General features: G+C 46.3%; 1 protein-coding gene across 1 annotated transcript; it reads left to right on the forward strand.

Annotated features, from left to right (window-relative positions):
* The first annotated feature begins 1695 nt into the window (after positions 1-1695).
* On the forward strand, positions 1696-15510 carry aprt (adenine phosphoribosyltransferase). The gene is made up of 5 exons (XM_038806433.1): positions 1696-1935; positions 10376-10479; positions 14450-14583; positions 14685-14763; positions 15103-15510. Exons 1-5 carry the CDS (start codon positions 1838-1840, stop codon positions 15243-15245), a joined length of 558 nt encoding a protein of 185 aa, XP_038662361.1. The 5' UTR covers positions 1696-1837; the 3' UTR covers positions 15246-15510.

Here is a 15510-nt window from a genome sequence, read left to right on the forward strand (position 1 = left end):
GCCCTATTCCCTAGTTCTCCCTCAATGTTTTCACCTTCTGACTTATTGCTCCGGTTCCCACCCCCCTGCCATACTAGTTTAAACCCTCCTGTGTGACACTAGCAAACCTTGCGGCCACATCTTTGGACTGTGGGAGGAAATTGGAGCTCCCAGAGGAAACCCACGCAGACACAGGCAGAATGTGCAAACTTCGCACAGACAGCGACCCAAGCCGGGAATCAAACCTGGGACCCTGGAGCTGTGAAGCAACTGTCAATCACTGTGCTACCATGCTGCAATACACCTTGGTTAAAAGAGGCTGAGAGGTGACTCAATGGGGAATTGTGGTAGGGCCTTATTGACTGAAAGATAAAAAGGTAAATGTTGAATCCACGGTAAGCAGAACGCAGATGATAAGTATAAATTAATGAACAAGGTTTATGACAATTCAAATCTAAAACTCCTCCACTCCCCTAAGGGTCTCCTTCCCAACCTGCAACCAGGCTGGGGCTTTTATACAAACTGGGGCTATCCTTGTTAGGGAAACATTGGTATTCCAGGGAGGTCATGGGAAACCTATTGCGTTAATCCTGCAATCTCCGTTGGAGTTATAACAGTAAACTTCATCAGAAATCTATCAGAGTACATAAACAGGCAGCCTGCTGCATGAGAATTGAAAGATAAATACATCAGCAAAACCTCAGAGGCCCAGTCTTTAGTAAGCCGACCAGTGATAGGAGTCATAGTGGTTTTCATCATCCGAGCAAAAAGCCATACGCAATGACTACTGTGATGAACGGTATTAATAACTGCTGTAAACGGTACCTGGCCTTTAATACCTTGCCCCTTTAAGATGCTTGGAACCCTGGAAACGGTATATAGGATAAGGCTCCATGTGGTGAGCACACTTCTCTCGGATTCTGTTCAGTTCTCTGTAGATTAAAGCCTTTTGATTACCGACCTCGCTCTCGTGTCGTAATTGAGGGTGCCTCAATTACCTTCTGAGTTGTAAATTTCTGTGGTTATTAATAATAATCTTTATTGTCACAAGTAGGCTTACATTAAAACTGCAATGAAGTTACTGTGAAAATCCCCTAGTCGCCACATTCCGACACCTGTTGGGAAAACAGAGGGAGAATTCAGAATGTCCAATTCACCTAACAGCACGACTTTTGAGATTTGTGGGAGGAAACCGGAGCACCTGGAGGAAACCCACGTTGACACGGGGAGAACGTACAGACTCCGCACAGACAGTGACCCCAAACCTAGAACCCTGGAGCTGTGAAGCAATAGTACTAACCACTGTGCCACCGGGCCGCCCCCAACATATAACATTTTAGCTTACTTTCAACAACAGCTATATCTCTCAATCTTTAAATTATTGACAGGTTCAGAGAAATTCTGAGCTCCATGGCTAAACTATTTTTGCTTGTTTGCAGTTCATGCACTGGTTAACCTTGTGAAATAAAAACAGAATTGATACCTTGTCCATGCATCATGAATTAACAATTAATTGTGAAATAAAAATGTTCAAACATCCAAAGGTTAAAGGATTTGACTTAGAAGATGTGACCCTGTCAATAATCAATGCAGTTTCGAGCTGTAAGCCCACACAACGCCATGTGTGCACCTCCCCTTTAATAGATGCAAGGAGCCCGATCCGCCGCACCGCCCATTAGTTTGGGCCACCAATCGTGGCAAACGGCTGGGGCGGTCGGGCCAGACCGTCCATATACGCCACGCCCCCAGTTTAGGGGTGGCCTGTTCCGCTCGGCATGAATAAAAGCTGGTGTCCGGAAGGGGAGTTGGGTGCGTGAGGGCTGATTCTCAGACTGTGTTTATAGAAAACGGTGTGGCAATGTGTTCCGAGTCGCAATCGCTGGAAGAGAAGCTACAACTGGTGCGCAACAGCATCAAGTGTTATCCTGACTTCCCCATCCAGGGCATCCTGTTCCGGTGAGTTTCCCCTGTCTTCTCCCCATCACTCCTTTCTAACGATACATGTGGCCTGGCAGTCGGACTCTTTGAGGAACTGCAAAAATAACCTCTGCTGAGGGGGCTTTAAGTACTTTTGGGTCTGCATTGATCAGCTCCTGCAAGCATGGGCGCTCGGTCCAGCATTGATCAGCTCCTGCAGCATGGGCACTCGGTCCAGCATTGATCAGCTCCTGCAGCATGAGCATTTGGTTCAGCATTGATCAGCTCCTGCAGCATGGGCACTCGGTCCAGCATTGATCAGCTCCTGCAAGCATGGGCGCTCGGTCCAGCATTGATCAGCTCCTGCAGCATGGGCATTTGGTCCAGCATTGATCAGCTCCTGCAGCATGGGCACTCTGTCCAGCATTGATCAGCTCCTGCAGCATGGGCACTCGGTCCAGCATTGATCAGCTCCTGCAGCATGGGCACTCGGTCCAGCATTGATCAGCTCCTGCAGCATGGGCATTTGGTCCAGCATTGATTAGCTCCTGCAGCATGGGCACTCGGTCCAGCATTGATCAGCTCCTGCCGCATGGGCATTTGGTCCAGCATTGATCAGCTCCTGCAGCATGGGCATTTGGTCCAGCATTGATCAGCTCCTGCAGCATGGGCACTCGGTCCAGCATTGATCAGCTCCTGCAGCATGGGCACTCTGTCCAGCATTGATCAGCTCCTGCAGCATGGGCACTCTGTCCAGCATTGATCAGCTCCTGCAGCATGGGCACTCTGTCCAGCATTGATCAGCTCCTGCAGCATGGGCACTCGGTCCAGCATTGATCAGCTCCTGCAGCATGGGCACTCGGTCCAGCATTGATCAGCTCCTGCAGCATGGGCACTCTGTCCAGCATTGATCAGCTCCTGCTGCATGGGCACTCGGTCCAGCATTGATCAGCTCCTGCAGCATGGGCACTTGGTCCAGCATTGATCAGCTCCTGCAGCATGGGCACTCGGTCCAGCATTGATCAGCTCCTGCAGCATGGGCACTCGGTCCAGCATTGATCAGCTCCTGCAGCATGGGCACTCGGTCCAGCATTGATCAGCTCCTGCAGCATGGGCATTTGGTCCAGCATTGATCAGCTCCTGCAGCATGGGCACTCGGTCCAGCATTGATCAGCTCCTGCAGCATAGGCACTCTGTCCAGCATTGATCAGCTCCTGCAGCATGGGCACTCGGTCCAGCATTGATCAGCTCCTGCAGCATGGGCACTCGGTCCAGCATTGATCAGCTCCTGCAGCATGGGCACTCGGTCCAGCATTGATCAGCTCCTGCAGCATGGGCACTCGGTCCAGCATTGATCAGCTCCTGCAGCATGGGCACTCGGTCCAGCATTGATCAGCTCCTGCAGCATGGGCACTCTGTCCAGCATTGATCAGCTCCTGCAGCATGGGCACTCGGTCCAGCATTGATCAGCTCCTGCAGCATGGGCATTTGGTCCAGCATTGATCAGCTCCTGCAGCATGGGCACTCGGTCCAGCATTGATCAGCTCCTGCAGCATGGGCACTCGGTCCAGCATTGATCAGCTCCTGCAGCATGGGCACTCGGTCCAGCATTGATCAGCTCCTGCAGCATGGGCACTCGGTCCAGCATTGATCAGCTCCTGCAGCATGGGCACTCGGTCCAGCATTGATCAGCTCCTGCAGCATGGGCACTCGGTCCAGCATTGATCAGCTCCTGCAGCATGGGCACTCGGTCCAGCATTGATCAGCTCCTGCAGCATGGGCACTCGGTCCAGCATTGATCAGCTCCTGCAGCATGGGCACTCGGTCCAGCATTGATCAGCTCCTGCAGCATGGGCACTCGGTCCAGCATTGATCAGCTCCTGCAGCATGGGCATTTGGTCCAGCATTGATCAGCTCCTGCAGCATGGGCATTTGGTCCAGCATTGATCAGCTCCTGCAGCATGGGCACTCGGTCAAGTAATGTGGGGGGGATCTGTTGTGCAAAAACTTGGAAGTGTAATTTCCTAACTCCTGATTACACCATTGTGGAAACGATCAACTCTAGAGGACAGGTTAATAGGAAAACAAGACTGACTTCCTTCCAAATGTACCTCTTATCTCTGCCCAGTCTCAGTGTATCTGAGACTGAGAAATGTGAAGTCAGTAAATTGGCCAGCTGCAGTGCAGGGTTTTGCAAAGTGGGTGTGGTGAAGATGTTTCCACTTTCTCGGGAGATCTAAACAAAAGCTACAGTCATGACAGTCACAAATCAATCCAATAGGGAATTCAAGGACAACTTCATTACCTGAGTTTAAAAATAAAATTGCTGGTCTGAAATATACAAAACAGGTTTGGAGCAACTGGAGAGAGAAACTGGATTAATGTTTAAGTTTGATGACCCTTTGTCAAGAATCCAATATGTCATATGCAATGTTCACTTTTTTGTTGTAGCTAAGGTCATTTAAATAGTAGTGCACTGCAGGAGATTCGTTTTAGACTGTCAATCTGCACCAGGGTTTGTGCCATCCAATCCTGTTTCCTGCAATTTTTCTCCTTCCCAGTACTTACATTTCTTTTTCTTTTGAAGACTACAATTGAACATGTAGCTACTGTCCCAACAGGCAATGCATTCCAAATCCAAACAAAAATGTTTTTCCCAATGCTGTGTTTGGTCCTTTGGTCAACCACCTCCAATCTATAACCTCTTTCATTGACTCTTCTGATGTCGCTGGTTTGTTTGGCAGTGATTTTGAAATTAAGTGTCATTGACCCTTCTGCTGTTGTAGGACCCTTCAGCCCTGGGACCATTCTTGTAAATCTCACCTGCACTGTCTCCGAAGCCTTCAGAGTTTCTGCCAGAATGGGGCACCGTTCTCTGTCTGAGATCAAACCAGTCTTGTGTTTATATATACATTTAGCATGATAATGTCCTAACTTCTGTACTCTGTATTTGTAAATCCCATGTGCTTCATTAACTGTTTTTTGTTAATCTAATCTTCCACCTGCAAATACACAAGCACCCTTGGGTCTTTCGTTTCTTGTACCAACTAGCTTTCATTCTTCCGACTAAAATATATAACCTTGTACTTTTGTGTTGATTTAATCTTTTTCATCATTCCATGAGTCCGTTTGCTGTATTGATAACTATTGCCAACGTCCTCCCCATTTACTACGCTTCCAAGTTTTGTGTTATCAACACATTTCAAAATTTTACCGTGTGCCTCTCAAGCCCATGTCATTAGTGTATAATAAAAATAATAGTGGTCCTAGAACTGAACCCTGGGTAACTCCATTGTGTACCTCCCTCCTGAGCACAAAAGTAATTCATCACAGTTTTTTATACACTGAGCCAATGTGTTGCCCTATTAATCTCCTGGGTTTTCATTCTGCTAATAAGCCTGATTTGTAATACTAGAACAATACAGCACAGGAACAGGCCCTTCGGCCCTCCCAAGCCTGCGCAGTATCCTATTAAACAAGTCATCTATATATGCAACGTCACTGCCTTCATCCACCCCCTGTTAGTTCATCAAAAAAACAGAATCAAATTAGTTGAACACAATTTACTCATCAATTCCATGCTGTATTTCCTCTAGGGGATTCGCTGGTAATGTCACTGGACTAGTAATCAGAGGCTCAGACTAATGCTGTGGGAACATGCGTTCCAATCCATTTGGCAACTGGGTGGTATTTGTGATACCACATTCAACTAATAAAATTTGTAACTGGAAGCTGAGTAATCTGTCACTGATTTGTCACTAAACCCATCTTTCAGGGAAGGGGAAGTATGTGCTCCTGTCATGAGGCAGCGTTGCCACATCACTTAGTCATAGAGATTTACAGCATGAAAACAGGCCCTTTGGCCCAATTTGTCCATGCTACATATCACTAAAGCTAAAAAAAAGGGTACATTGCAAACCATGCACCTCTACCAACAATCCATCATTAAATCTGCACGGGTGAATCCAAATTAATACCCACCCCCTCAATACAGTTAACAACTAACTGATGGACAATAACACTTGGGACTGTCATAATATTCACCAGTATATCATGGTGCAGACACACACACTGATGGATATACAGTAGGACCAATCAACATGCATAACACCGCAACCAATCACCAGTTAGAGCACACTCACTATAAAGACAGAGGGCATCAGTTTTCCCGCTCATTCGGGATGCAGCCTCTCAGAAGGACAGAGCTTACAGCTTACAGCACAGATCCTCACCATGTGCTGGCTGAGTGATTAGACTGGTTAGGATAGGCACAGGTCTTTAGTTTAATCTAACATTGTGTTAACCCACAGTCAAAGTATGTTCAAAAGTTTGTAGTTTAATAAAATAGTGTTGTACTATTTTAAGTGTCGGTGGCCTGTATGTGTTCCACGGATCCAGAGCACCCAACACATCAGGGACACTTCGCAGTTTGTAGTCACATTATGTAACAAGCATTTAGACATTTTAGAAATCCACTCTAATGTAAAGATGTAGCTTTAAATATCTGGCTTTGGAAGTCAAAGTCACAGTCTACGTTCAGTGTTTTGCCGCTGTGTTCAATTTCAAAATAATTTTAGATGGGGTTGGTGAGTATTTCACCATTTTATCTCAGATACTGCAGTCTTCATTTTACTCTGGTCCCCTTGCAAGCTCCTTACTAAAATATTTTGTTTTTTGTTTTTGTTTATCCATCACCGCTGTCTGGAAGATACAAACGCTCCACAGTATCCAGACAACATGATTACACACAAGAGATCCCTATAATCTAACTATCTCAATTAACTAGTTCTTTCAGTGCACTGGCAGGTTGACTGCTGGGTGGGAATTGCCATGTTATGCCATCTTAATTTGGTCTATCCTTCGGTAGCTCAGCTGGTACAGCAGAGGACTGTAGATGATTAAAGCTGACATCCTTGGGTCACTGGTTCAGTTCTGGCTTGAAAGAATCCATCGGACCTTCATGTCTCTGGCTGGTGCCTCATCCAATCTTTTTTTTAAAAAAAAAGAAAGTGCTCAGTTAATGGCAGAACAGACTCTGAGCTAATTGACCAGCTCCTGTTCCTACGTCCTGTGTTAAAATGACAAGCATCAGGAACCGAGTGCAGATTGTGTTCTGAAGCTGTTTTAACAGCATACCCTTAAGTGGAATTCAATTGCCCTTAGTTTCTGTCAGATTAGAGATTTATAAAAATACTTTGGAGATTGTCTTGTCGCCGTACAGAAGTTTCAAAGAACTAAAATCAAACCTAGTTGAAACAGTGTAATAAAACCATTGAAAGTACTCCACTTTTATCTGGATTCTGTTCTTTTTTTCCCAACAAAGTAGCAGGGTGGACTCGTCTGCAGATTTTGCCAATAAATGTTGATCTTTGAATCATGGTACGGGACTGCTTGGGTTGCATGACTGTTGACTGTTGCATACAATCTACTAACTAGTTTCAAAGTGGCATTGATAGAAATTTGAAAGGAAGGCGACAGATGGAGATGGAATGAATGAAGTGGTGTGGGCTGGAGATGAAGATGATGGTGATTGGGCAAAATAGGGTTAACTAAACTAAATCAGTTGAGTAGATGGCAGTTGCTATGTGAGAGGAGTAGAACCACGAAATGTTACAGCATGGTAAAGTGGTCAGTAAAATGTTACAGCATGGTAAAGTGGTCAGTAACTGTGCAGATTCTTTGACACTTCAATTTTAAAAAAAATTTGGCGTACCCAATTAATTTTTTCTAATTAAGGGACAATTTAGCATGGACAAATCACCTGCCTTGCACATCTTTCGATTGTGGGGGCAAAACCCACGCAAACATGGGGAGAATGTGCAAACTCCACACGACAGTGATCCAGGGCCGGGATTGAACCTGAGACCTCGGTGCCGTGAAGCTGCAGTGCCACCCACCGTGCTCCCCATAATACTTCACTTTTTAAAAACCCTTTTTTCTTTTAAATGTTTCCAGCTTAATCCAACTTGCCTTCTGCTTCCACTTCTGGGGCTGGATTCTCTGACCTCCACCCCCGCCGGGTCGGAGAATCGCCGGGGGAGCGCGTGAATCCCACCCTGCCGTCTCCTGAAGCCTCCGGCACCAGAGATTGGGCGGGAATTGCGCAGTGCCTGTCGACAGGCACCCCCCGGCGATTCTCCGGCCCGCGATGGGCCGAAGTCCTGCTGCTGTAATGCTGGTCCCGCCGGCGTGAATCAAAGCGCCTCCCTTACCGGCGGCAGGCTCCGGGGTCCTCGGCGGGGGGGGGGGGGGGGGGGCAATCTGGCCCCGGGGGGTGACCCCACGGTGGCCTGGCCCGCGATCGGGGTCCACCGATGTGCGGGCGGACCTGTGCCGTGGGGGCACTCTTCCTTCCACGTTGGCCATAGCCTTCACAATGGCGGACGCGGAAGTGACCCCCTCCCCTGCGCATGCGCGGGGATGACATCCGTAGCCACTGATGCTTCGGCGCATGCGCGTACTTCCGCTGGCCGGCGAAGTCCTTTCGGCCCCGGCTGGCGTGGCGCCAAAGGCCTTTCCCGCCGGTCGGCAGGGCGCCAACCACTCCGGCGCGGGCCTAGCCCCCTCAAGGTTGGGGCTTGGCCCCTAAAGGTGCGGAGAAATCCGCACCTTTGGGGCGGCCTGACGCCAGAGTAGTTCACGCCACTCCATCCCGCCGGGACCCCCCGCCCCGCTGGGTAGGGGAGAATCCAACCCCTGTTTCTGATCAGGTATTCAATTTGCATATTCTTTTTTTAAACTTCTAATCTCACCCTTCGTTCTTTTGTTGAAAGATTTATGCACTCTAATTACTGACTTAATTGACCACCACTATGGCCAGCTTCTTTAATTGTTTTTAATTTGTTTATTACCCTCGTGGAAGACGAGCTTCTAGTAATTCTGTGGATTGGGAGTGTAGACATGGCACTTACTGAGCAAGGTACAGATAAACCTGGTGTGTTTGTACATGAGCCTGGTGCAGGTTTCATGATTAACTTTTCCCTGACCTTTTTAAAAGATACAAATTTATTGATTCAAATTTGGTAATTTTATACAGTGGCACAATTTAATAATGACAAAAAATCACACCCTCAGAGTTGCGAGCCCAATAAATGTTATAACCACGGTGCTACTTTACCCAAGAGTCTTTCAGTCCTTGGGCGCGGTTCTCTGAAAAAATGTCTATTTTCATTTTTCTTTTTCAGGGGAGTTTCCCACAGGCTCTGCTGGTGAGTTCCCCACCACTAGCCAATGGCACGTAGTCACTTTTTTGGGCCCTCGGGAGTTGCTCACCAGTTTAGCCCACGCTTAAAAAAAATTTTACGCATGGGAGAGCTGAACTCTTAAATCGGGCTGCCATTTTGAAAGTGTGCCCCGATCTCTAAGTGAGCTTCTGGGTCTCCCCACAAACATGGGCACTTCCCCAGGTGTGGAACACCCTGCTATGGGGTCCCTGTGCCCCCCCCCCCAAGCTCCCTGACAGCACCCCATCGCTTCCAGGACCCCTAACCATAACCCCCCACCCCAACCCAGAGCCCCTACTTCCCTGCTCTGCATACCCCACCTCTTCGACCCTTGGCTGTCAACTGGGCAACCGTACCCTGTTACCCAGGCAGTGCCCCTGCCAGCTTGGCAGTGCCACCTGGGCACCTTGCCAGTGCCACCTGGGCAATGCCAATGTGCCCACATTCCAGGAGGCAATCCTGACTACCCAAGGGTCTCTGATTGTCTGGGAGACCCCCCAGGTGCTGTTCTACGTTCTTGTGGACCAGCACTGATTGGCACCTGGCTGCAGCCTCCCTGGGGAGGCCAGAGAATTGTGGGAGGCTAGAGTATCTTCGGTAAGTAGGTTTAAGACCAATGTCCGCGAGCGCCATTTGGTCCTGCCCCTTGGGTGAATCCCGCAAGATGCGGAGGCTGCCGGCTCTCCCAGGATTCTCCAGCCATGTTGTGCTCTCGTTCGAGCGCAACGCGGCCAGAGAATTGTGCCCATTTTATAACTAAAGACTTTAGGATTGGTATTATCTTGGTTATGCTCTTCTGTCTCTTTTCTGTAAGTGAGAGAGAAAACGGTGTCTCAATGTTAACACCTTTGGGATGTTTACATCCCTTCCATAAATTGGAATCCAATATGAATCCCATAGTTCCAGGCAATAGCTAGTTTGGTGATTTTTTCTTTTTGGTCAGTTGATGGAATAAATGTGCTTTAAGGTGTAGATAAAATAATTAAAAAATTAAGTTTCTCTCCGATTGCTCGTATTCAGCAACTTTAATGTTGTGTGGAAAATAGAAGAACAGTAGCTGCCTGCTGTCAGTAATTTGTAAGTGTTGGTTTTCCTTTAACCCATTATGATATTACATTACTCCTGAGATTTAAAGTTACTGAAATGTCTCCAAAGCTGCCAATTCCTCTAACCACTCCTAGGGACACATAAATTGCCAGTGTTTCTACATGTAAATACATTTTATATAATAACTTTGCACTCTCTCTTTTTTTCAGAGACATCTTCCCTCTTTTGTATCACCCCAAAGCCTTCAGTGCAGTTATTGACCTCTTTGAAGATCATTTGAGAAATACATTTCCCCAGATTGATTTAATTGTCGGTAAGTCTCTCAGGGAGTTGCATTAAATTGTCCTTTAAATTGGAACTTTTTTAGAGGCAGAGGAATTTGGGAGATCCTTCCAAGAGTAAAGCACAAAGATGACTGTCTTCTCATACCAGCTCTATGCCTATCTCGTAGTCTGGGTAATGAGTGTCATTAGACTCTTTAATAGGCAGTGCTGAGACCGGTTAATCCACTGGCCTAGTGGATGAAACCACCAGTGAGGTAATGGAGCCTTATAGAACATAGAACTGTACAGGCCCTTTGGCCCACGATGTTGTGCCGAATTAGTCTGAAACTAAGATCAAATCAACCTACTCCCAATCATTCTAGTGCACTCCATATGCCTATCCAATAACCGCTTGAAAGTTCCTAAAGTGTCCAACTCCACTACCATAGCTGGGAGTGCGTTCCACGCTCCAACCAGTCTCTGAGTAAAGAACCTACCTCTGACATCCCTCCTATATCTTCCACCATGAACCTTATAGTTATGCCCCCGTGTGACAGTTATATCCACCTGAGAAAACAGTCGCTGAATGTCCACTCTATCTATCCCTCTCATCATCATATACACCTCAATTAAGTCACCTCTCATCCTCCTTCGCTCCAATGAGAAAAGCCCTATCTCCCTCAACCTTTCCTCATAAGACCTACCCTCCAATCCAGACAGCATCCTGGTAAATCTCCTTTGCACCCTTTCCAATGCTTCCACATCCTTCCTATAATGAGGTGACCAGAACTACACACAATACTCCAAATGTGGTTGAACCAAGGTCTTGTACAGTTGCAGCATAACCTCACAGCTCTTAAACTCAATCCCCCGGTTAATAAATGCTAACACACTATAGGCCTTCTTCACGGCTCTATCCACTTGGGTGGCAACCTTCAGAGATCTGTGGACATGAACTCCGAGATCTCTCTGCTCCTCCACATTCTTCAGAACCCTGCTGTTAACCCTGTAATTCGCATTCAAATTTGTCCTACCAAAATGAATAACCTCACACTTGTCAGGGTTAAACTCCACCTGCCACTTTTCAGCCTATCTCTGCATCCTATCAATGTCTCTTTGCAGCCGACAACAGCCCTCCATATTATCCACTACTCCACCAATTTTGGTGTAATAAGCAAATTTACTAACCCAACCTTCAACTCCATCCTCATTGATAAAAATCACAAATAGCAGAGGACCCGGCACTGATCCCTGTGGTACACTGCTGGTGACTGGGCTCCAGGGTGAAAATTTACCATCTACCACCACCCTCTGCATTCTATGTGATAGCCAGTTACTGATCCAATCAGCCAAATCTCCCTCTATGCCAAGCCTCCTTACTTTCTGCATGAGCCGCCATGGGGCACCTTATCAAACGCCTTACTAAGATCCATGTATACAACATCAACTGCTCTACCTTCATTTATGTACTTAGTTACTTCCTCATAGAATACAGTCAAACTTGTGAGGCAAGACTTACCCCTCACAAATCCGTGCTGACTTTCCTGGATTAAGCTATATCTTTCCAAATGATTATAAATCCTATCCCTCAGGACCCTTTCCAATAATTTACCTATGACCGAAGTGAGACTAACCAGCCTATAATTCCCAGGGTTATACCTATTCCCTTTCTTGAACAAGGGGACATTTGCCTCTCTCCAGTCTTCTGGCACTATTCCCAAAGACAGTGAGGACATAAAGATCAAAGCCAAAGGCTCTGCAATCTCATCCCTCGCCTCCCAAAGAATCTTAGGATATATCCCATTAGGTCCAGAGGACATATCTATCCTCTGGCTTCTCAATTTCTAACACATTCCTTCCGTATATCTACCTCCTCCAGCCTACCAGCCTGTATCGTACTATCCTCCTCAACAACATGGCTCCTCTCCTTTGTGAACACTGAAGAAAAGTATTCATTTAGGGCTTCTCCTATATCTTCAGACTCCATAAACACATTCCCACTACTGTCCTTGACCGGCCCTAACTTCACCTTGGTCATTCTTTTGTTCCTCACCTAAGTGTAAAAAGCCTTGGGGTTTTCCTTGATCCTACCTGCCAAGGACTTCTCATGCCCCCTCCTAGCTCTCCTAAGCCTTTTCTTGAGCTCCTTCCTAGCTATCTTGTACCCCTCAAGTGCCCTAACTGAATGTTTTCTCATCCTTACATAAGCCCCCTTCTTCCTCTTGACAAGACATTCAACCTCTTTTGTAAACCATGGTTCCCTCACTCGAGCATTTCCTCCCTGCCTGACGGGGACATACATATCAAGGACATGCAGTATTTGCTCCTTTGAACAAGCTCCACCTCTCAATTGTGCCTATCCCTGACAGTTCCTGTTTCCATCTTATGCTCCCCAATTCTTGCCTAAAGGCATTGTAATTAGGTGACCGCTCCTTTCCTATTTCTAACTTCAGCCCACAATACCTCAGTAGACAGATCCTCCTCAAACTGCCTTTCTGCAGTCATTATACTATCCTTGATTAACAATGCTACTCCTCCACCTCCTTTACCACCTCCCCTAATCTTACTGAAACATCTAAATCCCGGAACCTCCAACAACCATTCCTGCCACTGTTCTATCCATGTCTCCGTAATGGCCACAACATCGTAGTCCCAGGTACCAATCCATGCTTCAAGCTCATCAACCTTATTCCTGATGCTCCTCGCATTGAAATATACACACTTCAAACCACCTTCATGCCTGCAGGTCCACTCTTGTGACCTTGGTACCTTCCTCAGTCCTGCAGTACCCTCGGTACCTTCCTCAGTACTGCACTAGCCTTGCTAGCTGTGAAGCTATTTCCCAACTGTAGTGCCCTCGGGTAAGGAGTGGGAGAGAGGAAGAAGTAGAAAAGCTAAATAAAATCTGTTTATTTATACTGGTGTACACTTGGGGAAAGACAAAACAAGTGGATAGTAAACATGACAAGAAAATCTTGGATTTGGTACCCAATGTAAGAGCAGTAATGGTAGCACAGTGGGTAGCATTGTTGCCTCACAGCTCCAGGGTCCCAGGTTCGATTCCTGGTTTGGGTCACTCTGTGCGGCGTCTGCATGTTCTCCCCATGTCTGTGTGGGTTTCCTCCCACAGTTCCCAAAAGACGTGCTGTTAGGAATTTGGATATTCTCCGTGTGCCCGTATAGGCACCGGAATGTGGCGACTAGGGGAATTTCACACTAAATTTATTGCGGTATATGCCTACTTGTGATGATCAAGATTATTTATTAATAGACAAGAGCTGAAGCTTAGTTCCCCACCTATATTTCCAAATTGCCTCCTACCTTCAATGAATTATGTAGGAATGTTGTTTGAAGTCCTTTATCGTTTGTAAAATATTACATGCGAGGGGCAGCATGGTGGCGCAGTGGGTTAGCCCTGCAGCCTCACGGCACCGAGGTCCCAGGTTCAATCCCGGCTCTGGGTCACTGTCTTTGTGGAATTTGCACTCTCCCTGTGTTTGCGTGGGTTTTGACCCACAACCCAAAGATGTGCAGGCTCGGTGGATTGACTAAATTGCCCCTTAATTGGGGGGAAAAATGAATCATAGAATTTACAGTGCAGAAGGAGGCCAATCGGCCCATCGAGTCTGCACCGGCTCTTGGAAAGAGCACCCTATCCAAGCCCACACCTCCACCCCATCCCCATAACCCAGTAACCCCACCCAACACTAAGGGCAATTTTGGACACTAAGGGCAATTTAGCATGGCCAATCCACCTAACCTGCACATCTTTGGACTGTGGGAGGAAACTGGAGCACCCAGAGGAAACCCACGCACACACGGGAAGAACGTGCAGACTCCACACAGACAGTGACCCAAGCCGGGAATTGAACCTGGGACCCTGGAGCTATGAAACAATTGTGCTAATCACTATACTACCGTGCTACCCTTGGGTAGTCTAAATCGGGTAATCTAAATTTATAATAAATAAATAAAGCTGCTAAATGCCATGGTACAGTAACTTTCTTCTTAATTTCACAGGGTTAGATGCCCGTGGATTCCTCTTTGGCCCAGTTCTGGCACAAAAATTTGGAATTGGTTTTGTGCCAGTTCGAAAGAAAGGAAAGCTGCCAGGGCCAACCTTGTCTGTCAGCTATAGTTTGGAATACGGACAGGTAATCCCTCCTATAATAATCCTGGTTTTTTAAAAAGTGAAATATTGCAATCTTAGTGTCAATGTCGCCATTCTTCTGAGAAAGCTTATTTTCTCTCGTAGGCCGAAGTCGAGATGCAACGTGATGTTGTTCAAGCAAATCAGAAAGTTATTGTTATTGATGATTTACTTGCAACTGGAGGTACGTGATCCAGCTTTGTGTTTTCCATTTCCACAGTAATATGGGCCCAGAAATTTGCTGGAATGGGGCATCTAAGCACTAGGTTGCATTCTTTGCAAGGCTAATGGCAGCATGATGCACATTTCCCTCCAACCACCTTGCCAAATTCTGGGCCATTATATTTACCAAGTACTGTGGAAAAACCACACTTTATTATCATAGGAATACTGTACATGCTTGAGATTTAAAACTGCATTTCAAAGCAAGGTATGAAAGTTAGCAAAAAATTCTTGATTTTGTGCAAATTTTATAGATGTTTATTTTCAAAATGTAATCCTGTGTTATTTGTCTTTGATACAGGTACTCTAGCAGCCGCCTGTGAATTGCTGAACAAAGTGGGAGCTGATATTCTTGAGTGTCTGATAATAATTGAAATGACAGCGCTAAATGGCATAAAGAAACTGGGTTCTGTGTCTGTCCACTCACTTCTACAGTACAACTAAGCAATTGTATCTTGCTGAATTGAGATTGCCTTGCTGTATTTCACATTTCCTTCAATAATTGCTATGCAGGTTTACAATTCTTTTCTGTTTTCAATATGTGGCCATTTTATCATTTGATGAAAGCAGCAAGAACAAAAACTGCCATGCAGTTATTTCCTGTTTCGTTTTCGTGTTTGATTAGTAGCAGAATTGTAACTATTAACTGAGAATTAAAAATTAGTTAATGGATGTTCTCACTGAAAATTAAATTACATAGCTTTTAAAA

The sequence above is a fragment of the Scyliorhinus canicula genome, chromosome 9, assembly GCF_902713615.1.
Source record: "Scyliorhinus canicula chromosome 9, sScyCan1.1, whole genome shotgun sequence".
Lineage (NCBI taxonomy): Eukaryota > Metazoa > Chordata > Chondrichthyes > Carcharhiniformes > Scyliorhinidae > Scyliorhinus > Scyliorhinus canicula.

Coding starts and splice junctions, on each gene's coding strand:
- aprt (XM_038806433.1), top strand. CDS start 1,838: ATGTGTTCCGAGTCGCAATCGCTGGAAGAGAAGCTACAACTGGTGCGC. Junction 1,936..10,375: donor ATCCAGGGCATCCTGTTCCG/GTGAGTTTCCCC, acceptor TCTTTTTTTCAG/AGACATCTTCCCTCTTTTGT. Junction 14,584..14,684: donor ATAGTTTGGAATACGGACAG/GTAATCCCTCCT, acceptor TTTCTCTCGTAG/GCCGAAGTCGAGATGCAACG.